This window comes from Bicyclus anynana, chromosome 17 (genome assembly GCF_947172395.1).
Source record: "Bicyclus anynana chromosome 17, ilBicAnyn1.1, whole genome shotgun sequence".
Taxonomy (NCBI): domain Eukaryota; kingdom Metazoa; phylum Arthropoda; class Insecta; order Lepidoptera; family Nymphalidae; genus Bicyclus; species Bicyclus anynana.
In genome coordinates, this window is record NC_069099.1 from 7,040,055 (window position 1) to 7,063,343 (window position 23,289).

The 23,289-nt window shown below is 35.0% G+C and overlaps 4 protein-coding genes and 2 long non-coding RNA genes across 16 annotated transcripts in view; 4 read left to right on the forward strand and 2 right to left on the reverse strand.

The window, feature by feature from the left end:
• Positions 1-94: 94 nt before the first annotated feature.
• Positions 95-1,458, reverse strand: LOC112054152 (mitochondrial inner membrane protein OXA1L). The gene has a single exon (XM_024093829.2). It carries the CDS (start codon positions 1,328-1,330, stop codon positions 155-157), a length of 1,176 nt encoding a protein of 391 aa, XP_023949597.2. The 5' UTR covers positions 1,331-1,458; the 3' UTR covers positions 95-154.
• Positions 1,459-1,789: 331 nt separating this feature from the next.
• Positions 1,790-5,264, forward strand: LOC112054151 (U3 small nucleolar RNA-associated protein 15 homolog). Its single transcript, XM_024093828.2, has 4 exons — positions 1,790-1,999; positions 2,077-2,175; positions 3,261-3,443; positions 4,058-5,264. Exons 1-4 carry the CDS (start codon positions 1,898-1,900, stop codon positions 5,243-5,245), a joined length of 1,572 nt encoding a protein of 523 aa, XP_023949596.1. The 5' UTR covers positions 1,790-1,897; the 3' UTR covers positions 5,246-5,264.
• A 622-nt stretch (positions 5,265-5,886) lies between these two features.
• LOC112054154 (uncharacterized) lies at positions 5,887-10,063 on the reverse strand. 3 transcript variants are annotated; one of them, XR_008251620.1, is made up of 4 exons: positions 8,210-10,063; positions 7,321-7,377; positions 6,986-7,283; positions 5,887-6,487 (listed from the first exon to the last, which is right to left on the reverse strand). XR_008251620.1 is itself a non-coding variant. In XM_052886616.1 (3 exons), exons 1-3 carry the CDS (start codon positions 9,974-9,976, stop codon positions 6,317-6,319), a joined length of 651 nt encoding a protein of 216 aa, XP_052742576.1. In that variant the 5' UTR covers positions 9,977-10,061; the 3' UTR covers positions 5,887-6,316. The 3 variants fall into 3 exon arrangements, 1 of the variants encoding a protein (XP_052742576.1); XR_008251619.1 differs by having other exon boundaries at positions 6,986-7,377; XM_052886616.1 differs by having other exon boundaries at positions 6,986-7,377; positions 9,889-10,061.
• Positions 10,064-10,299: 236 nt separating this feature from the next.
• LOC112054161 (uncharacterized) lies at positions 10,300-11,720 on the forward strand. The gene is made up of 3 exons (XR_002887431.2): positions 10,300-10,558; positions 10,851-11,020; positions 11,286-11,720. It is a non-coding gene; the product is annotated as an uncharacterized LOC112054161 (long non-coding RNA).
• Positions 11,721-11,798: 78 nt separating this feature from the next.
• LOC128198913 (uncharacterized) lies at positions 11,799-13,657 on the forward strand. The gene is made up of 2 exons (XR_008251621.1): positions 11,799-13,056; positions 13,363-13,657. It is a non-coding gene; the product is annotated as an uncharacterized LOC128198913 (long non-coding RNA).
• Positions 13,658-15,031: 1,374 nt separating this feature from the next.
• The window catches only part of LOC112054150 (DENN domain-containing protein Crag), a 56,569-nt gene continuing 48,311 nt past the window's right edge, over positions 15,032-23,289 (forward strand). For 5 of the 9 annotated variants that reach the window (XM_052886602.1, XM_052886605.1, XM_052886603.1 and 2 more), the window contains exons 1-2: positions 15,032-15,261; positions 15,483-15,642. In XM_052886602.1, coding sequence (XP_052742562.1) covers positions 15,516-15,642 — 127 coding nt within the window. In that variant the 5' untranslated portion in view covers positions 15,032-15,261; positions 15,483-15,515. Of the gene's footprint in view, positions 15,643-23,289 lie in introns of all 9 variants that reach the window. The other 4 variants (XM_052886600.1, XM_052886607.1, XM_052886601.1 and 1 more) reach the window with 4 other exon arrangements.

Below are 23,289 nucleotides of genomic sequence, written 5' to 3' on the forward strand. Positions count from 1 at the left end.
GCTGTTTGTCCAGCTTCTTCAATCCCAACAAATCTTTTAGCTTAAGCAAATTAAATACTGGGAATAAAGTGTAGATTTATACAATAAACAAAAATTATTATTTACAACACATTTAATACATAATCTACAGACTAAAACTATAATTAAAATTTAACTATTTAGGTTTTGCTTGAATTTTTGCTACTTTTGTTGGGTCATATTTGAAGGTTTTCTGCACAGCACCCTGTCCTGCTTTAGTGAAGATCATTTCGTCAACTCTCTGCCTATCTGCAAGGTTTCTCGAAATTTTGATATTGGTCCAAGACTCCTTTGCACCTTCGACAAATCCTTTCTTCTTTATTGGCAAATTATCTGCCTTATGTGTTATCAGTGGAGGTATTTTAAAGTACTCTCTAACAGCTGGTATTTTAAGGAAAGCCACTTGGCAGAGAGATATAAAGTTAGTTGAGACCCAATACACTAAAATGGCTCCCGGGAAGTTTATTGTAAAGGGAATCATAACAAGTGGGATTGCCCTCAGGACATATCTCATTAGCTGCATGTTCTGTGCTTCTAAGCGCCCACCGTCGACCCCTACCTCGATAGTTGCCCACATTGTCGCACTGGTAATAAGAGGCAATATAAAGAACTGATCAGGTACAGTTAGGTCTGTGAACCACCACATTCCACCATGCATCATACTCTCTACAGGACAATTGGCCATACTTCTGAGGCCCATGAAGAAGGAAATAAAAAGCGGCGCTTGTGCCAAAGGTACCATAAGATTCTTCAAAGGATTTAAACCTTTCTCTTTCATAAAAATCATCATTTCCTGTGCATATCTAGCAGAATCCAGTTGATTTCCTATTTGTCTGGCTTGAGTCATTTTCATCTGCAACAACTGCATTTCTGGTAAGTTGTTATTCATGATTGCGGTGTTTCTCTGTGATATAACAACTAATGGGAACATGAACAGTCTTACTACACAAGTTCCGATGACGATTGCGCCCCACCAAGGTATGTCTAGGGATACGTGTAGAAACTCGAGGCAGTTTTGCACCATACCTACAGGACTCCATCCTCCGAGGCCCAGGCTGGCGAACGTAGGCTCCCCGTTAGCCGCCAAAGACTGCACAGCCTCTGTAATCCCACCAACTGTCGGCTCGGGTATAGGCGGCGGTTCCGGAATGTTATCCGCTATGGGAACAATTTTCCCCGTCGAAGCATATCGCACTGATCCGGCCGATGAATAAAAATAATAAACTCTAGCTTTTCTAACCTCGAACTTTTTGTCGCAAAATAAGTTAACTATGCCACTCCGGCGGCCGTGGCGATTGAGCAGCTTAAACATGTTAAATTTGTTCCTATGCCTCTTGTTTTGTGAATAATAACAATTTGTGCACAAATAAAATAATTAATTATTAATACACACAATTTTATAGGTTACAACTATATGTCAATGTCATTTGTCATTTTGAATTTGACTGATATTTTTGATCTACGTCTATAATCTATATAGATGATCTTTGGTAGGCAACTACAAATGGTGTTACAATGGTGCTATTTATAAAACACTTGTAATGATTTTATATGAATTTTCATTGTCATGGTTTTGAATTTTGAAAATAACGAATCCATGGACCGATCGAATCGCTCGGAAGCTTAGACCATTAATAACGGTCTAAGCTCGGAAGAGACATGATGCAACCTACACGCAACAAATGTCAGGCATTGCTCTAAACATATTAAATTGTCCCAACGTACAACGTAGTATCTATTAATTTGTGGTCCCAACGTTCTTGTCATTTTGACAATGACAATGACATTTAGAATTGAAAACAATGTGATTTAAATGCGGCATGTTTTTGAAAAATAAAACAAATTCTAAAATTTCATTTAACTGTTATTTTATATCAAAATGGCACATATATCTTATCCTTTCAAAAAATCTAATAAAGCGGTATTTAAAAAACCTGGTTCTGCTATCACACACGACGTAGTTCATTGGAAAAAATTAGGGGTATAAACTTTCCAAATATTTTGTAAGTAAACTATTTGGTATTACCTGAGATGTAACTGACATTATTATCCTTGTAGCTACCGGTACTAGTAAAAGAATTCGGTGCGATTGACTGCCTGGATTTCAGCCCTGTAGAACCATATTACTTTGCTGCCACTTGCTCCGTCAGGATACAGGTTAGTATGGCCTTTATTTATATGTATGTAAGATACTTATTATGTTATGCCATTTATACTTATTTCCTGCCTCATAAAATATGTAGATTGTTGCTCAAAATTCCATAACAACACATCTTCTGAACTAAAGGTGCAGCTTTAGGGGCACTTATATGGCTTAAGTTCCTATAAGCGCCCCCAAATGCGCACCTTTATCACCAGTGGAATTTAGCAACCAACCAACAATGGTATGTGCAAGGTTATCAAAGTACACAATCAATTTGATTACGATTGAGTGCTTGTTAGGGTTCATTTGCACGAGCAGCAACTGCTGCCTACGACTGCAGTCTGCGACGTCGTGGCGGCAGTCGACAGCAGTAGGCTGCAGTCGCCGACGCTGTCTCGGCGTTAGTCAGTCGACTGAAGTTGACTGCAATCGGCGACGTTTCGTAGACTGCCGTTGACAACATGCTGCTCGTACAAATGAACCCTTAATTGTGTGGGCGATGATGAATCGGATTTCTGAGGTGAGGCTTGTGTGTTTGTGCCTTAATAATGCTCCCAATTCAGAAAATTATCAATTAACTTTGTCCTTTTAAAGATTATTGGCTATATCTCCTAAACATGACAAATTATTGCCATTGTCCTCTACTAGCCAATAACCTTGGGTTAGAAGTAAATACTTTAAGCCCCATAATATGGGAGTCGGGCAATACTTGGAGGTTATGTTTTCAAATTTTGCTTGATGGACTATTGTTGTACCCACTCCTAACACAGATTTGCTCATTAATTGCAGCGGAATAAAAATGTTGGTCATATTTTGATTTAATATTTTAATATTATAATAATAATAATAATAATAATAATAAGCCCTTTATTCTGTGTTAAGAAATTACAATTATATATATACAATATTTTAATATTAACATACATTAATTTCCTTTAAAAACATACATCAACAGTCAAAAATCAAACTCCAAACCTCATTAAAAATCACATTTGATCCTGCCCCCCAGTGAAGCTATATAATTTTTTAATCATGTAATATTCTTCTTTTACCTCATTTTGAATATCAATACATTAAGAATATGATTCCCATTTTTCAGGTGTATGATCCTATTACAAAAGTAGTTGCTAAGAATATTGCTAAATTCCATGAAGCAGCCTATGGTGGTGTGTTTAGAAATGATGGAAGACTATTAGTAGCTGGCAGTGAGGAAGCTGTAGTCAAAGTATTTGATGTCCAGTCTAAGAATGTACTACGAGTATTTTCTGGTCACACAGGCCCAGTAAGTTTACACATAATGTGAATTTTTACATAGAAATAATAAAAAAAAAATATATTACTTGTAAAACTGTCAATTTCCATTATAAGTAAAGTTGAGTTAGTTAAACCATTCATATCTCCAAAACTGCTGAATTAAAAAATTATAATAAATATGGCACAGACTGCACAGAGATAATAGTGAGCACATCACATAGTGAGCATGGGTAATATTTCCTTGGGAACAAATACTATGTGGTTGATAATGCAGGGCACAGATTAAATATCAATTTTCCACTAACCAACTGGATGTAGGAACTGGTTATGATATACTTAGTTTAGTCAATAAAACTCTTGATGCAGGTACCAAGAGTACTAAATTGAAATCAATAATTAATTATATAAAATACAAGCAGTCGCCCTGTGATTTCACCATCTCATTTCCTGTTTATGTGGAAATATGGGGTTAAATTATAGCCTATGTTCAACAGCGGTGATGTAAAATTTTAACTGTGATAAGAAATATCAAGTTGACCCAGTAGTTTCAGAGTCTATTCAAGACAAACAAACAATCAAATCTTTTTCTTTATAATGTTTGTATAAAAAACGGAAAAATCATACATTTTTTTTATTTCTCAGGTTCACAGGACATACTTTTCCAAAGATCAACTTAAAGTACTCAGTTTATCCGATGATAAGTCAGTTTGTCTATGGGATATTGCCACAGAAGAGAAAATTGCTTCATTCTCTGAACATACAGATTATATAAGAGCTGGTGCTCCAAGTCCAATATCATCTGATATTATTTTATCGGGAAGTTATGATCACACAGTAAAGTTGTATGATGCAAGGTCCAATGAAACAGTACTAACTGTTAACCATGGTAGTCCTGTGGAATCTACAGTCTTTCTGCCTTCAGGAGGTATTTTTGTAAGTGCTGGAGGCACAGAAATCAAAGTGTGGGATATATTTAATGGTGGAAAGCTACTGGCAAACATTTCCCAACACCATAAAACAGTAACTACATTGAGACTTGCAAGTAACAATAGCAGACTTATGTCTGCATCACTGGACAGACATGTTAAAATATACGATTTGTCAACATTTAAAGTAGTACATAATATAGATTTTCCCAATGCTGTACTTAGTATGGCAATATCAGAGAATGATGATATATTAGCGGTTGGTATGATAGATGGGGTCATCTCAATAAGAAAAAGAGAACAGCCATCTAATTTGCAGGATGAAAGAAAGGGATTTTATAAATTTGCCCCAGATCATACGAAGACATCAACTGTTGATGTTGTTGTATCAAAACAAAAAGGAGTAGCAAATTCACAACCTGATAAATTCTTGAGGAAAATGGAATACACGAAAGCCTTAAATGTAGTTCTGAATACCTTTGTAATTACCAAATTTCCTGAGAAAACAGCTGCAATAATTCAGGAATTACTCAGACGAAAAGTGTTATATTTTGCTATGTCTGGTTTGTCAGAAAATGCTATTGGTGTGTTGCTAAAGTTTTTCAAAAAGAATCTTGGTGAAACAAGATTTACAAGATTAGTGATTGATGCAGCAAATGTTTTTGTAGATGTATTTGAAAATCATCTAAGTACATTTTCAGAACAAAATTTGTGGCTGTACACATCATTGCAAGAGGATATTAAAAGTGAAATTGATGTTTGTAAGAGGGTCTGTGAATTAGAAGGTGCAATAGGTATGCTGTTTTCAAGTGCCCAAGTTAGTACAACTTGTGACAACTTAGATTTATATGATAATTTAGTTCCATCAACAAAGGCACAGAAAGAAATAATTATTGATGTTTGAATAAAAATCTACAAACATTCATTTGAAGTATTTATTTAACTTCACATTAGCTAGTGGGGAGACAAATCTTGCAAGTTTTATTTGATATACTTGTGTACTTCCCATAATTTGCATGATTATTAAGATAATTTTGTTATGATATATTTAAATACCTAATTTTATAGATATCACACCAATCTTTAATTAATATTACATCTAAATTGATTAATGTCTCTACGCTTTAATGATTAGTCACAATGTTTCTTGTAGTCTTTTGATTTGCTTAAAATTAGGGTAGTTGACTCATATCTTTAATTTTAAATGATATGTTTTTGACAATATTATAATCCACATAACACATGAGCTGTGATAGCTCATGTAATGTATGATATGTAATGGCGCGCATTTTAGGGAAGACTAATAGATTTACGAGTCGGTACAAGGTACATTACAACTCTATGGGAAGACTAGTGTTTGAGATGATGTACCTAAATAAAACAAAATATGTTCAATAATTGATCTTACGAGTATTTATTTTCAACTAGCAGATAGCAGGCTAGCTACCACTCTACCGTCAAAGAACCGACTACCACTTATCAGACTCAAAAAGGGAGGAGGTTTCTGAATTCAATGTGTACGTTTTTTTTTATGTGTAATTTTGGAAATTTTTTTTTTGTTTGAAAGAGAATACTTTCAAATTGTCCCATGAAAATCAAAATAACTGTAACACGTCTTTGAAGTATGTTTAATTTTTATGTTAAAAAGATTATTATTATTTACAAGTTAGCCCTTGACTGCAATCTTACTTGATGGTAAGTGATGATGGAATCCAAGATAAAAGCGGGCTAACTTGTTAAGCGTAGGATAAAAATCCACACCCATTTCGGTTTCTACACATCGCACCGGAACGCTAAATCTCTTGGTAATACTTCTTTGCCCCGGCCGCCGGTAGGGTGGTAACTAGCCACGGCCGAAGCCTCACACAAGCCAAAGATTTCGTTTAGAATAAACTTGTACCTCTTTCAATTTAGCCCACTACCATCTTAGACTGGGATCGCAGTTAAAGGATAACTTGTCACAAAAACATCAATTTTATCTGCGTAGTTTGCTCAATATCGCTTTAGTTTCGTTCATAAACTTGACATCGTCGGCCTTCGCTTTGAATGACATCGCTTCTTCGCTAAGCGTTTGAAGCGATGCTACTTGCGTAATGAGAGATTTTGGTAGAATCGATTCTGGTATGTTAAGAGATGAGTATTTGGTCTGAAAGAAAAAAAAATACAATTGTTAGGGCCCGACCATACAAACGACAATTCGCTTCATGGTAATCCATCGCTAACGGTAAGATACCCTTAAATGCGACAAGGTTAGATATAGTTGTTCCAAGTTCCTCGATTACAGGTGGTACCTTTCATTATTTATGTAATTGTAGAGGGGAGGTGTCAGTATTGGTTTAAATAAGAGGGTATTTAATGGCTTGAGCTCTCTTGACTTGACATGTGTTTGGCAGCGTAGACACCGTAACGCTGCCAGTCGCGTTAGTAATTTTGTGCACTTTGCTAACGCTTCGAAAACTAGAAAAATTTATGGGAATGACAAATCTTGATCACGTGACCATAGCAAATGTCTTTCTCTGACATCTTTATTTATAGTTTTCGAAGCGTTAGCGATCGTATAAAGAGAATTGACGTGCCACTTGGCTAGGGGGACAGGTGAGATTGCAGTCAAAGGCTAACTAGTCACTGAATAAAAAAAACTTACCTTAACCCGCTCATAGTTATCCTCATAGACGGACAACTTTTGTTTTAACTGTCTGATATACTTATTTATATTTTCAGGATTTGGATCCTGATTGGACAAACTCTGCCTTGAATTCTCCAAATCTTTTTTCATCTTGGCTAAAAATCGATTATTACGATGGATTTTTATTTGCAACTCGATGTTTTTAAGATTCAATTCAAGTAATTCATATATGTGGTAGAGTTTTTCGCTCAATTCCCTCGATTTGTATAGCGATATAGCTATGGGGTATAATGATTGGAGTTGTAACTCGTTTTGACTGTCCGCCACATTGTCTAGTATAGTTTGACTCTGACGTGGTAGTCTTTCCAGGTTTATATTTAATTTCTGTAGCGTTTCCGACGTTAGGGTGACTGAAAATAGAAAAAAAAAATATTTTTAACAGACTACTAGGTATATGTATTTTTTGACGGCCTCTGTGGCGCAGTGGTATGCGCGGTGGATTTACAAGACGGAGGTCCAGGCCATCCCCAGCTGGGCCGATTGAGGATTCTTAATTGGACTAGGTCTGGCTGGTGGGAGGCTTCGGCCGTGCCTAGTTCCCACCCTACCTTATATCGCCAGTCATTTCCGCCCAAACGCTACCCCTCTCTAACTCCCTACTCTTTACGGAAATGTCAGACTACTATTTCCTACAGTATACAATTAATGACGGGCGTGTAGCACAGGAATATTGAAGCCGACCGTACGGCGAGCGCCTTATATCGACAGTAATTTCCGCTCAAACGCTACCCCTCTCTAACTCCCTACTCTTTACGGAAATGTCAGACTACTATTTCCTACAGTATTCAATTAATACGGGCGTGTAGGACAGTATTTAGTGACCCTGCCTTCCGTGACGAGTGACACATGACAGTGACTGTGGGTACGATTTCCAGAAATTAAAAATGTTTGTGTGATGAGCATAGGTGTTTCTGAGTGTCTGGATGGTTATAAATAATATAAGTGTAAGTGGTTATAATATTTACATTAAGAGTATTTTAACGGCCAGGCCAGGCATCACTGATTTTTCTTTTTGTAATAGATCTATAAGATAAAACTACTAATCTATCAAGTATAAAGAATTTAAAGGGAAAAGGAAGGGTTTGCATCTTAGTTTTGTGGAAGTTAAAAATAACAATTTGTATTAACAACATAATTATGTTTTTATTAAAAAGTAAACAACAAAATTGTACATAGGTATACCTCCACAGCTAGCTAAAATATTAGTCAACATTCAATCCAGGGAATTGGACTAAATCTTCAATCCTTTTTGCTACATTCAATAATATTTCTTCTGATAGTGCTGGCCCCATCAATTGCAAGGATAATGGCAATTTATTACTAGATAATGCAATAGGTATCGACACAGCAGGAATCCCAGCCATATTAGCTGGTTGTGTACAATAATCTTGCAATGCACACTGATCCCTATTGTGTTTAGACTTGAAATCTTTGTATGACGGAGCATCAGTCAAAGTAGTTGGTGTCAATAGTAAATCTACAGAATTTGGCCCACTGTAAACTTTTTTAAAATCATCTGATATTAGTCGCCTTAGCTTGAGAGCTTTGAGAAAGTATTTTTCATAGTTTCTAGTTAACAAAAAATAGTTGCCGGCGAAAATTCTTGACCTTACTATGCTGTTGAAACCTTCACAACGTGTTGAGGCATATAATTCCTCTGTAGAATAATCATCTGAAGTTCGGAGGCCAAATTCTAATCCGTCATATCTTGCCATGTTGCTAGCTATCTCACACTGATTTAAAATTGAATACACAGCAATGGACACAGATGTGTGAGGCAGTGAAACAGTTTGTATCTGACATTTTTCATTTTCTAACAGATCTGTGACCCGTCGCCAAAGATCAATTATGTCTGCACTCATACCATCACAGTAGTATTCCTTTGGTATACCAATTCTAATTTGTGATAAATCAATGTTTTTATTTATTACAACTGGTTCGAATGGCTTTTTTATTGTTGTAGAATCCAACACATCGGGTCCAGCTATACAATTAAGTATTTTTGTGGCATCGTCAATAGTTCTCGCTAATATGCCAGGTACATCCATAGAATTTACTAAAGGTATCAGTCCGTAGCGAGAAACCAGTCCATAAGTTGGTTTTAGACCAATAACTCCACACAAAGCAGCTGGAATTCGTGTTGATCCGCCGGTATCAGAGCCGATGGCGGCTACAGATGATCCAGAGCTCACAGCAACTGCACTACCTCCAGAGCTGCCTCCGGATATCTTCCAATCTTCACCGTAAGACCATGGGTTGCGGGTTGGACCAAATATAGAATCCACAGTACCCGAACCCATGGCAAACTCGTCCAAATTCGATTTGCCGACAAGACAAGCGCCTGAATTGACAAGTCGCGAGTACACAGTCGCATCGTAGGTCGGCACGAAGTTTTTTAACATGTCTGAAGCGCAGGTTGTGCGTACGTTTTTCGTGCAAAAATTATCCTTAACAGCAATGGTTATACCTTCTAAAGGCCTGATTTTCTTATCGATATAAGTACGTTTTTCACTCTCAATAGCATGGTTTTCAGCTATTTCCTCAGTCAGAGTTATAAATGCATTTAATTCACTTGTTTGTTTTGCCCTCTGAATGCACAAATCTACGAAACTTGTTGGTGTCAACAACTTATCTTGGAACGCTTTATGTATCTCTTTAATTGTATATGATGTTAACTTGTTCATTTTAACTTAGAAAAATGTATTTTTTAATGTAAATAACAGAAATAATATTTATATTTTTGAGAGATTAAACGACTATGGAATTGGAATTGGAAATGTCAATAACAATTGTCAAACTCAAACTCAAAAGTATTAACCTCCATTCGGTCGGTTAATACATAAACTTTGTTTTTCACTTACCGAGTGCTTTATCTTCGAAGCATTCTCTATTTATAATATTATTAAATAGTTTTATATAATCTTCATTTATAACATTGCGGTTATCCATGTTTTATCCTTTTTCACTAAAGAATTTCTATCTATAAAAATATCAACAAAACAAAGATGAGTTTTTTAACCGCTTTGTAATTATTGTATTGTATTTATTTCACAGACCACAAATTAAGATTTGTTTTGTAACGGAAAATTCAATTTCATTTGACAATGACAATGACATGACAAATTGCTTTGACACCTATATAAAATAGACCTGTGACAAATTTACGTCAAATTTGGTCAAGGTTTTAATTTTTTAAAGAAGAAACAAAATTTTTTCGTTACCTCTCTAACTTAAAGAAAGTTACCTTAATGGAGTGAGATAGATATTTTTTAGTCATTGCGTAAAGAGATTAGACATATTTTACATGACAACATCAATTATGTCAGCTGTGACCAAAATATATTTTGTTTTTAGTGACCAAAAATGGCTATTGTTGTGGTTCCGGTGTAACGAAATTCGAAATATTACGGAAATAATAACCAATAGCTTGTGAATCGCAAAATAAATTAAATATTATACAATGGTTGAGTGTGCAGTTGTTGCCTGCACTAACAAAACCCAAACAAAACTAGCGGGGATTTCATTTTACAAGTAAGTATGAAAATCTTTGATTTTTCTGTTGATATTAAGTATTTTAAAGGTATTTTCTTTTAATTAGGTCCATTGCCTAATTCAAAGCTTTACAATACGTGGTTTTATGGGCAATCCTTTAAAGAATTGAATTATTTCACGAGTTTTGGTTTGACCGTATACGTAGTGTTGGGAAAGTATTGTTTACAATATCGATGAATAGCGAACAATTGATTTGTTTCGCTATATCATCGAAATAAGCTTAAACGTATAAATTAATAAATTATTTGTATAGTTATTTTATATTTTTCAGATTTCCAGAAAATCATGATTTAAGAAAAAGAAAAAATGGCTAAACAGCATTAACAGGCCTAATTTCCATCACGATACAGCTGCATATGTAGTGATCATTTTAAGAAGGACTACATTAATTTAACATTATGCTTTCCGCGCCTCAAAGACAATGTCTGCCCATCTATCCCGGTGAGAATCCTTTTTCATCGTATTCATTCTTGTTTGTGATAATATAGGAATTCTCCCATTTTAAAATATCTGAATAATAGCAAATGTTAATTTTAACATGTATTTATATATTTTTTTTTTATTGTGTCCAATGGTGTAAGAGAAAAAAAAGATTTTGCTGGTTGGTTCCTTTATGTACCTTCTCATTATTCATATAAATACTAATGTTGCCTTTATAGTAATATTTTAGTAGATTTAACCAAAGAATAAAAATTACCTATTGCAGAATTTATCACCTGAGCAACAAGTAAGACAACCCTTGCAAGAAGTGAACCTTAATCTGTTATTAGAGAGTCATGACAATGCTGTTTCCCAAAATGGAATATAATTAGTATTGTATTGTATTGTCAAATCATGTTTAAAAACTAAAATTTTTGTCTAGTAAAACGATAATCAAATTTTAAAAGACCATTTATAAAAAAGTGTCAATTTTGTTATGTATAACGTATAACGTTGTATCAAAAATTGTAAGTTTTGCAACTTCTATAAATAAGTTTTGTTGATGAATTACGATTTTTGTTTCCTTGTTGTGCCTTGGTTTAGTATTAGGCTGGTGGTCTAGGACAACATCATATTCATCTGATAGTAACAATCAAGACATAAACACAGGCCAACGTTCGTGAGTGCCAATACAAAACATTGCATAGTTTAAATAATCTAAACTATACAATGTTTATTAAATACCACAGAGTAACCAGAGAGCCTTTACAAACTGCGTGCGTGCAACCCATAAAAAAAAAACAAAAATCACGCGTCTCCTTGTTATTTGCATATGTAACAATTACGTAAATTGATATAATAATCAATAAAAAAATACTCCATCTTATTTCTTTAGTTTTTGAAAACAGTTTTTAAAATATTTAGAAACAATTAACGCTATTTTTCTTGAATAATATTGAAAATTACTGATGCGACGGTTCGTATCTTACTGACAAGAGAACGTATTCGGTTTTTAATTTCATATTCGTAGCGGGTACGACACCGTCATGTTCCGTACGCTCCATCTGTATATTATTGATTAATCTGTGTTAAATACAAAACACTTTAATGAGAAAATCAATTGTATGGAATTTTATATTATAATAATATAAGACAGAATTTAAAATGTTTCATTTTTGTAAACATAATATTTTGTATAATTTTATATCGAGTGCTTAATTATTATCGATAAAACAGCCCTAGCTCAATTTAGAGACCTAACATGGTTACCGGAAGCCTCAAAAATAATTACTTGTCACATATCCTCTATTATCTATGTATCTAAGACAAATTGACATCGCAATCGGTTATTATTCAAAAATCCATGACCCATAGATAACTAATCATCTCAGGTCAATCGTGTCCATACGCTACACTATAAATTTGACTCGCAATCTCAGACTAATTAGATAAAGACCTGCCTCGCAAGACATTACTTTTCTGACAAAGTATATGATCAACGATCTTATGCGATTATAAACACTGTCTCTATAGAATCGATGTTTCATAGTTACAATCGTGTCCGTCGGTTAAAAACCTCCGTAAAAATACCTTTTTGTGTAGTTAAATGGTGTAAAAAAACGAACAAAAACTGCAAGTTTAGTATATGATATGCTTTGATACCTATATATATGGACCTGTGGCATTTTACGTCAAAATTGGTCAAGGATTTAACTTTTTAAAGAATAAACAAAATTTTTTCGTAACCTCTCTAACTTAAAGAAAGTTACCTTAATGGAGCGAGATAGATATTTTTTTAGTCATTGCTTAAAAAGGTTAGACATATTTTACATGACAACATCAATTATGTCAGTTGTGACCAAATTATCTTTTGTTTTTAGTGACCAAAAATGGCTATTGTTGTGGTTCCGGTGTAACGTTATTCGAATTATTACGGAAATAATAACCAATAAGCTTGTGAATCGCAAAATAAATTAAATTTATACAATGGTGAAGTGTGCAGTTGTTGCCTTCACCAACAAAACCCAAACAAAACTAGCGGGAATTTCATTTCACAAGTTAGTATTAAAATCTTTGATTTTTCTGTTGATATTGAGTATTTTAAAGGTATTTTTTTTTTGATTAGGCCCATTGACTAATTTAAAGCTTTACAATACGTGGTTTTATGGGCAATCCGTTAAAGAATTGAATTATTTCATGAGTTTTGGTTTGACCGTATAAGTAGTGTTGGGAAAGTGTTGTTTACAATATCGATGAATAGTGAGTGTGATGATTTGTTTTGCTATATCATCGAAATAAGCGAAAACGTATAAATTAATAAATTATTTTATGTTCTATAAGTATAGTTATTTTATATTTTTCAGATTTCCAAAAAATCATAATTTAAGACAAAAATGGCTAAACAGCATTAACAGGCCTAATTTCAAGCCATCACGATACAGCTGCATATGTAGTGATCATTTTAAGAAGGATCACATTAATTTAACATGCTTTCCGCGCCTCAAAAACAATGCCTGTCCATCTATCCCGGTGAGAATCTTTTTTCATCGTATTCATTCTTGTTTGTGATAAAATAGGAATTCCCTCATTTTAAAATATCTGAATACTAGCAAATTTTAGTTTGAACATTTATTTATATAATTTTTTTATTGTGTCCAATAGTGTAAGAGAAAGATATCATTCACAAATTTGAAAAAAGATTTTGCTGATTGGTTGCTTTATGTACTGATATAAATACTAATGTTGCATTTATAGTAATATTTTAGTAGATAACCAAAGAATAAAAATTACCTATTGCAGAATTAATCACCTGAGCAACAAGTACAACAACAACCCTTGCAAGAAGTGAATCTTAATCTGTTATCAGAGAGTCATGACAATGCTGTTTCCCAAAATGGAATATAATTAGTATTGTATTGTATTGTCAAATCATATTTAAAAACTAAAATTTTTGTCTAGTAAAACGATAATCAAATTTTAAAAGACCATTTATAAAAAAGTGTCAATTTTGTTATGTATAACGTATAACGTTGTATCAAAAATTGTAAGTTTTGCAACTTCTATAAATAAGTTTTGTTGATGAATTACGATTTTTGTTTCCTTGTTGTGCCTTGGTTTAGTATTAGGCTGGTGGTCTAGGACAACATCATATTCATCTGATAGTAACAATCAAGACATAAACACAGGCCAACGTTCGTGAGTGCCAATACAAAACATTGCATAGTTTAAATAATCTAAACTATACAATGTTTATTAAATACCACAGAGTAACCAGAGAGCCTTTACAAACTGCGTGCGTGCAACCCATAAAAAAAAAAACAAAAGTCACGCGTCTCCTTGTCATTTGCATATAAAACAATTACGTAAATTGATATAATAATCAATAAAAAAATACTCCATCTTATTTCTTTAGTTTTTGAAAACAGTTTTTAAAATATTTAGAAACAATTAACGCTATTTTTCTTGAATAATGGTTACCGGATGCCTTAACAATAATTACTTGTCACATATCCTCTATTATCTATGTATCTAAGATGATATGTATGAAATCTAAGCTCGTTTTCCTTAGAAAATGGCAGAAAATTTTGTTCGTGAATTTGGGTGCGATACTAGTCCTTATATATTTAGTCTGAGCTCGCAATACACCAAAGACCTTAAACTATAAGGTCTTTGCAATACACACACGCTAAAATTTTTACAAAACATCGCTTATACTACTTGATCGTTTTTTTATTGCTCCGTCAAAAGAATCGATTCTGTTTAAAAATTGTTTTTATTACAAAGATAAAATTAAAGTAGAAATGCTTACTAATGAAACGTTACTCCATCTTTTACTAAACTAATTTATTCATTGACAAATAGTCAATGAATAAATTATATTGTAAGACAAAACGAAATCATCGATATAATCGATAACAAATATAATCGTAAATCCCTAGAGACTTTATAGTAAACCTTCATTTGTCACTGTGTAGTAAACACATAGCCTGTGGTTAGTTTAGTTTAGTTGTCTATAGTGTGCCTTGTGTTGTGTGATGCTGTGCTGTGCTGTGATTACGCCAGTTACGTTTATGTCAGTCCAGCAATCTATGTGTAAAACTTTAAGAAATATGTACGAAATGATTATTATAAAACCTTATTTATATGCATAAAGCCATATCTTACATTAACAAAATGATTATTATCCATTTTAGTAACACGTAAATGCAGTGATTATACTTAATTTGCTGGCGAAATAATTCGTTATCTGTTGCAAGTAATCTGTGAGTTCATTTTTGGTTATAATTTTTTAATAACGTCGCTTGTTTATTTTGTTCGTATATTTTATTCGTGACGATAACATAGTGTTACATAAAAGACACTGAATAGTGATTGTGTGCTAAAAATATATTCTTTTATTACTTGTGTACTGTGAAAGGTTAAAGACCGTGGTGGATTTTTATTCGCTCGGTTCGTGTTTATGTTTATTGAATTTGCATTGTAGGTGTTAAATGAAAAGTATAAATAGTATATAGAAATGGACGAGAGGCGTGTAGCGGAGTATTTTGTGGTGGCCGGGCTGCCCGAGAAACCCGAAATACTCGACGACTCCGATTCTGGCCACCTAAAAGGTTACAGTACTAAGCCGCCGATCACAGATATAAGTAAGTAGTTGTTTGTCTATTATTTATTTAATAGTAGTAGAGCTTTTTGTGTCAGCTCGTCAGGGGAAGCACTGCCTTGCCAACTTAAGCAAATTACATAAATGACACTCAACACAACAAACATTCCTTACTTACTCTTATATTCATAAGTTCAACACTCCATAGGTTTGACATGCTCTCCAAGGCATGTGTGAATGATAAGAGCTCCTCGAGTACTGGTGGTATTAACATTAATTATTAATATTATTATAACAAGGAGGTATTTGATGACTTGGATTCAGTTCTTTGTTAAGCTATGGTCTCTTGATTGTGCTGCACACCGCAGCGTAGGACACATAATCTTATGAAAAAGTCAAGAGTGGTCTTTTGTTCCGTCGCCGTCAGTGTTGTAGTCTCAGCACAGAGCAGCAGTGGCACGTTATAGAGACCAAAGCTTTACGCAGCACAAACTAGTTGTGTTAGTGATTTTGTGCGATAATGTTTTGTGTTGATTACTGATTATAAATTGTTACATTGACATGGAGAAAATGTCTGGCATGGAAAGTAAGTGTTAATGCATTGTGAAAGAATCCTTTAAACCTACACCCAAGGTCATAAGTCCTGGGACTTGCCCGAGGTAGTTCCTCTACTAGAAAATGATGGTACAATCAATATTGCTGCTACCCATCACATTATTTAACACCAACTGAGAGAAGCCTGGCCCTTTGTGTCATTAAAAAACATACATACAGCCAAACATAGAACCTCCTCCTTTTGGGAAGTCGGTTAAAAATAGGATGACAATGAGTTATTTAATAGGATGCCAGAGCAGTTACCTCAGATTTTAATAATAATTAATTATAATTGCTTTGTATTATTAAAAAAAACCACTTTCTCATGGTCTATAAACGGCTTTATGAAGGTTAATAAATGTCATGGACTTCCTGTTATTAATGCATTGGATTCTCTATATTACTGTATATATATTATATTTTATCTTAATTAAACTTAACCTTTTTAATACAATATTTTGTTTGAGAAATTACCTGTAAACTATTAACTTCAAAAATGCTGGTGAAAAATTGAAATTAAAAGACTGAAAATGGTAAACTGAAACAAGCATTCAGGACCATCATTATTAACCCATATTTGGCTCACTGCTGAGCAAGAATCTCCTCTCAGAATATGCCAATAGTCCACCACTCTGGCCACCACACAGAGAATTAAGGAAATTCTCTGGTATGCATGTTTCCTCACAATGTTTTACCTTTACCATTTGGTTAATTTAGGTTTTGGGTAGGGGTAGGGCTTCATGCGGATGAAGTTACAGGTGTCCGATAGTAAATGTAATAAAAGCTTGTACTAGCACTTATTATGTCCGTAATTAGTTATGAGTACATGTCTCCTGCATAATGATTCTCTAGGACACAATTGGTTATTTATAATCTGTTTAGTGATTCAAGTCTCATAAACTTTGTCATACATATTGATGGTCATACACTTAAGGATAATCTATGCAAACATTTTTGTCAATGGTATAGTAATAATGCCTTGATAACTCATATGATTCAATGTCTTCCCATGTAATATTTTTATCTGTTGTGATTTTTTACATTAGTCATATTTTCAGATGAAATTATGAATTTTTGTTTATGAGTCTCAATTTGTGAGACATTCTAATGCCCATCTGTATGTAGTATTTAGGCAGTGCGGTGGGCTTAAGCTCCATATGGCCTCTCTTGTAAGGATAGAGGCCTGCCCTGTAGTTGGTCATTAAAATAGGCTAGTAATGAGAATGATGTGAAACACGTGGATATGACCTCTGCCTCAGATTCCGGAGGGTTTGGGTTCGCAACCGGTCCGGGGTATGCACCTACAACTTTTCAGTTGTGTGCATTTTAAGAAATTAAATATCACGTGTCTCAAACGGTGAACGAAAAACATTGTGAGGAAACCTGCATACCAGAGAATTTTCTTAATTCTTTGTGTGTGTGAGTCTGCCAATCTGCATTGGACCAGCGTGGTGGACTATTGGCCTAAGCCCTCTCATTCTGAGAGGAGACTCGAGCTCAGCAGTGAGCCGAATATAGGTTGATAATGAAGTAATGATAAAATTAAAAAGCACGAGCATATCATCATCATCATCATCCAACCCATATTTATGTCACTGCTAAGCTCGAGTCTCCTCTCAGAATGAGAGGGGTTAGGTCAATTATTCCACCAGGCTGGCCCAATGCGGATCGGCAGACTTCGCACACGCCCACGGTGAGAAAATTCTCAGATATCCAGATTTAAGACACGTGATATTTAATTTCTTAAAATGCATATAACTGAAAAGATGGAGATGCCCCCCCGGACGGGATTCGAACCTACACCCTCCGGAATCGGAGGGAGTCAAAGTAGAGTAGCATAAATACTGGTACATTAATGTCGATATTGATTGTGGTTAAGCCCCCAGATCGTATGACTTCTCTACACGTAACATAGACTGCGGCGAGGCATTGTGTTACAGTTGTGCTATGATAATATCGGTGCTGGTAATTTCTATTCACATTCCTTCAAACTGACAACATAGAATGGTTATTATTAGGTTTCATATCGCTCTTTGTTTGTACCCTTCCTATTGTATAGCTAATGGACGCCTGAGACTTTGTTCCCTTGAAGATACAATGTTTTTATAAAGTTACTAGCTGACGCCGCGCGGTTTAACCCGCGTGGTTCCCGTTCCCGTAGGAATACGGGGATAATATATAGCCTATAGCCTTCCTCGATAAATGGACTATCTAACACTGCAAGACTTTTTCAAATCGGATCACTAATTCCTGAGATTAGCGCGTTCAAACAAACAAACTCTTCAGCTTTAAATATTAGTATAGATTCTTACGTCTTCGTAGGTATTTACTGTTATTTTTATTTAACTTGCCCAGTTATTATTTATGCCCTACTAGTGGACTCCCGCGACTTCGTTCGCATGAAATCTGCTTTGTGAAAATCTCAAGAACCATAAATCCAGGATAAAAAGTAGCCTATTTTCTGCTGCAAGACTCACTTTATCTCTATATTGTAGGAAATGGTAGTCTAAGACGGATATGACGTCAGGTGGCGCGACTTGTTTCGTAATGAGTAGGGATTTAGAGAGGGGTAGCGATCGTTTGGCGGGAACGGCTTGCGAGTCTGCCAAAAATACCATATCATGGTCGAATCTCTTACCATATCGTCTTGTGGTATTATGCTATCAACTACTACGTTACTTACTTAGCGCTGAAAACATATTTGGTTTCACGTTGATGGATCAGTTTTTTGTGAGCTTTTACGTGAATTATAAATGAAGGGTTCATAGCTGACCCCGTTTTTGCTTGGATTACACAATACAAAAAAGGTTAAAAGAATGAAAGACATTCTTAAAGTGTATTATCACTTTAAGAATGTCTTTCATTCTTTTAACCTTTTTTGTTTAGCTCGGTATGCCTATTTTGCTGGTAAGGTACGTAAACAGTGACGTCACTGTCACGTGCTTATACAATTCCCAAAAACACAAAATTAAATTATTAATATTTGTCAAACGTTATCTACGCGAGTAATATGATACCGATGATACCGAGAACTACTGGACTGCAACCTACTCTAAACTCAAAAGCTTAGTAGTTGAAAGGTTGATTGAAGCCTGAAAGATCCTAGATTCGATTCTCCTCATTTGCTATTTATTGGCTTGTCGCTTAGATAGAGTGGGACAGGAAACGTTACACATTACCATAGAGTAAGGTTAGAATAGAGCCGTGATAGAGGCAGATGTCATATCCACTGGGCGGATATGACATGTGCCCCCGATTTCGGAGAGTGTAGATTCGAATCTGGTCTGGGACATGCACCTTCAACTTTTCGGTTGTGTGAATTTTAAGAAATTAAATATCAGGTTTCTCAAACGGTGAAGGAAAACATCGTGAGGAAACCTGCATACTAGAAAATTATCTTAATTCTCTGCCTGTGTCAAGTCTGCCAATCCGCATTGGGGCAGGCAGGGTGGTGGACTATTTAGCCTAACCTAAGGTTAGAATTCCTTCCTTCCATCCATCCATATTCATGTGAAAGTAAGTCTGTATGTTACCTTTTTACGGCTAATCGGCCTAACCGATTTGGATGAAATTTAGTATAGACATAAATTGGACCTTGAAGCATAACATAGTTTACTTAATGTCTCTGAAATAAAAGGAAAGAGTTGGAAACTGAAAGGGGTAAAGTTTGTCTAAAAATTTTAAATCAGCCATTTTTCAAGTTATATTTGTGAAATACGATTAGTTAAACATTTTGAAAATTTTATCCCTAAGGGCTTAAAATGAAGTTTATTTTTTTTTCTCGTTTATCTCATTTTTTTCTCATTTTTCATGTTATGTTAACAGTAGGTACATTGACTATTGTTACAATGTGAAATGTAATAGAAATGAAAGCTTACAGCAAAAAAACGTGCCGCAAACAATGATAATTTTATACTATAGGTCCCTACAAAATCACCGCAAAAAGTGATCCGAATAATACAAAACTGAGCGCACACAGTCATGCACAATTTTATCTTTAATTCCATTATTTATTTCCTGAACACACAACTCGACGTTGTAAACGATATTTAGGTATTATTTGTTTAAAAAAAGTACGTTGTTGACCACAACTAACATTGAGATGAAGAAAATTTCCTCTTTTAAAAAAAAGCTGTAGCACAAAGATGATTCTAATTTTTGGCCTGCAGGTTAATTCTCTAATTTTGACGTATTGTTAGTTGAACTTAAACGAAATAGATATAAATGTATCAAATGTCATCCGGTGCCTACTGACAACCCTTCGTGTATATCATACAGTAAGTAGATGACATTTGTCCGTTCATTTCATGTTTATTTTAACTAATGAATCCCCCCCCCCATAGAAAATAATTAATTAGACTGTTAAAGAAAATAAGGTTTTTATTTGAATAAAAGTTAACACATAAAGTATCAAAAGAAATGTCTTTGTTTTAACCTTAATTCTGACTCGATATCAGTTATCAAGCCACCATTACGTAAATCTTGTCGCTAACCCCCTGCCGTCGAATGGCGAACCCCTAGCGGTTCGCGTACCCCACTTTGAGAAACCCTGATATAGACCAAATTAGTAAATAGGTCAGCAGGACTTCAATATGCTATTCTTTGAAATAAATGTTTTATCAAAACATTACCTTTAACAAATCTATATATATAAAAGAAAGTCGTGTTTGTTACAACACTTACAACTCGAGATCTGCTGGACCGATTTTCATGGTTTTTAATTCGTTGGATTTGTCTCTGCCAAAAATAGCAGAATACATCTTAAAAACAATAAAAACTCGAAGAATAAATAATTATGAACGATGAATAATTTTCCATAAATGTTACATTGTTTAGTATCTGTCAAACATTTGTTGTCCATCTATCCCTATCCCTATACAATACCCATAGGGTATGGGTGTTGTATAGGGATAGGGTAGGGGTAGGGTAGCGGTAGGGTAGGGGTAGAGTAGAAGTAGGGTAGAGGTAGGAGTAGGGTAGTGTAGGGTAGGGGTAGGGAAGAAGTGCAAATAAATAAATTAATAAGTCAAAGCGAAGCTTGACCGATCAATAAAGATGACGCTTCCGGTTTTTATAACGGACTTTCTACAGAAAAACTTGACCGTTTAGCCCGCATCAAACTAGTTCTAATAGTGTAGCAGTGGGTGATTAACACGCCTCTGATACTCACCAAGATTTCTTATAATCCACTTATCTAATCAGTTGACATATTTTATTAGTAAACGTGAAATCACCATTATATTTTTTATTATTTATAGGCTGCAGATTTATATTATAGGTTTAATTTTATATCCTACTGATTATAAATGTGAAAGTTTGTAGGTTTGTATTTGAATATTAATTACTAGCGGACGAATGCGACTTCGTCCGCGTGGGTTTCAGTTTTTCACAAATCCTGCGGGAACTGTCGCGGAATTTTTTTTAGAACTTTTAAAGGGGAACAATTCTGTCATACATGATTTTTGCGAAACTTAAACCGTTTACGCAGCGCACGCCAGCGTAAGCTCTCATCAATAGGAAAAAATCCCCCGATTTTGAACATTTTGATTGGTGCTCCGCTCCTCGGTCTTAGCGTGATAATAAATAGCCTATAATAGCCTTCCTCGATAAATGGGCTAACTAACACTGAAAGATTTTTTTAAATCAGATCAGTAGTTCCTGAGATTAGCGCGATCAAGCAAACAAACAAACTCTTTAGCTTTATAGTATTAGTATAGATTCTATCACGCAACAATGTATGAACCATCTGTAACTCCTCGGATTCAAATTCAAGAGATGTAGGATACGGTCCCTGTCAGTCAGTATTGTCGTACCCACAAGCTATCCGCTTAGTTATTGGGCAGAAAATAAACGTCCACCAGCAATGCACAACCAAGAAAGCGGTTGGATGCGTTTAGATTAACTTGCTTAGATTGAGAACATTGACGTCTTATAATAAAAGGACGCACAATCATGTAGAAAATTTCACTTAAAATGTGGCTAATTTTACTTTGGCAGTTTAGAACTATTGGTAAAGAAAATTATACCTACCTTAGATAATTCAGAGCAAATTCGACCTTAAGGATTGAGTTTAAGGTTGAATTTGCAAATGTGACCATTTGAATTGAGTGCCAAGAGGTTGTGTTTAGCACTCATTGAGTGGGGACGCTTTTTGGTCGCTGATTGTGCATCCACTTTTTAATAGGAGATCGATGTTACATAAGAAACAATCATCACCCCCCAATCAAATCATTACCCCCCAATTTCTAACGTAACGAGAACTGATACACTCAAGCTACAACATCCTTCCCGAATGGTCCTCTAAACAGAGGTCCAATTCTTAGAGTCGTTCCGCCAGCTCTTCTTCTGCTTCTAACCTCGAGCCCAATCAGGCGACCGACGCTTATGCGTAACTCGAAATCCCCGGTGACGCCGCTGAGGTTCAATAAAGGAGCCTTACCACTAATCAATTAGTCAATTTAGTTATATTATGGGGGTGCAATTTCAAATAGCCTATCCGCCATATTGGATTTAAGTCACGTGACTATTTTTTTCGTACACCTGACAGCAAACCCTTTCATTTGATATCATCCATATCATGGGGCTTATTTCAAACAGCCAGTCCGCTATCTTGGGGAAGCCGCCATATTAGATTTGTAATGACGTTCCTTAGCTAATCATGTATTGACATAAGAACTCAGAGCGTGTGCAAAATTTCATCCTAATCAAAGACCGGGAAGTGTGTCAAATTAAGATTCCAAGATTTTCTTACATACATAGTTACAAGTGAAGCTAATGTAAGCATGTTAAAAATACGGAACAAGCAATGCCTATATGCTTCTATTTATAGCACCGCGCAATTGGTATACACCGTATGACCTCCCATTTACTACAGTTACGTACAGATTTCTTTCGGTCTAGGACACGCGGGGACCTTGATTCGCTCGGATGAACCAGACCGAGAAAGGTTGTAAAAACTCGTATTACGTGTACCCATTTGTGGACATGTATCTTTGTATGCCTACTAAGTTATTACTACTACTTAGTTTGCTCTACAGCTTTTCTGTACCTTTAGTACGAGGTGCAATCATAACTTCGAAAACTTCGATGGTTTTTG

Coding starts and splice junctions, on each gene's coding strand:
- LOC112054152 (XM_024093829.2), bottom strand. CDS start 1,330: ATGTTTAAGCTGCTCAATCGCCACGGCCGCCGGAGTGGCATAGTTAAC.
- LOC112054154 (XM_052886616.1), bottom strand. CDS start 9,976: ATGGATAACCGCAATGTTATAAATGAAGATTATATAAAACTATTTAAT. Junction 7,378..9,888: donor CTTCGAAGATAAAGCACTCG/GTAAGTGAAAAA, acceptor TTCTATTTTCAG/TCACCCTAACGTCGGAAACG. Junction 6,488..6,985: donor ATAACTATGAGCGGGTTAAG/GTAAGTTTTTTT, acceptor TTTTTCTTTCAG/ACCAAATACTCATCTCTTAA.
- LOC112054151 (XM_024093828.2), top strand. CDS start 1,898: ATGGCACATATATCTTATCCTTTCAAAAAATCTAATAAAGCGGTATTT. Junction 2,000..2,076: donor TTCATTGGAAAAAATTAGGG/GTATAAACTTTC, acceptor TTATCCTTGTAG/CTACCGGTACTAGTAAAAGA. Junction 3,444..4,057: donor TTTCTGGTCACACAGGCCCA/GTAAGTTTACAC, acceptor TTTATTTCTCAG/GTTCACAGGACATACTTTTC.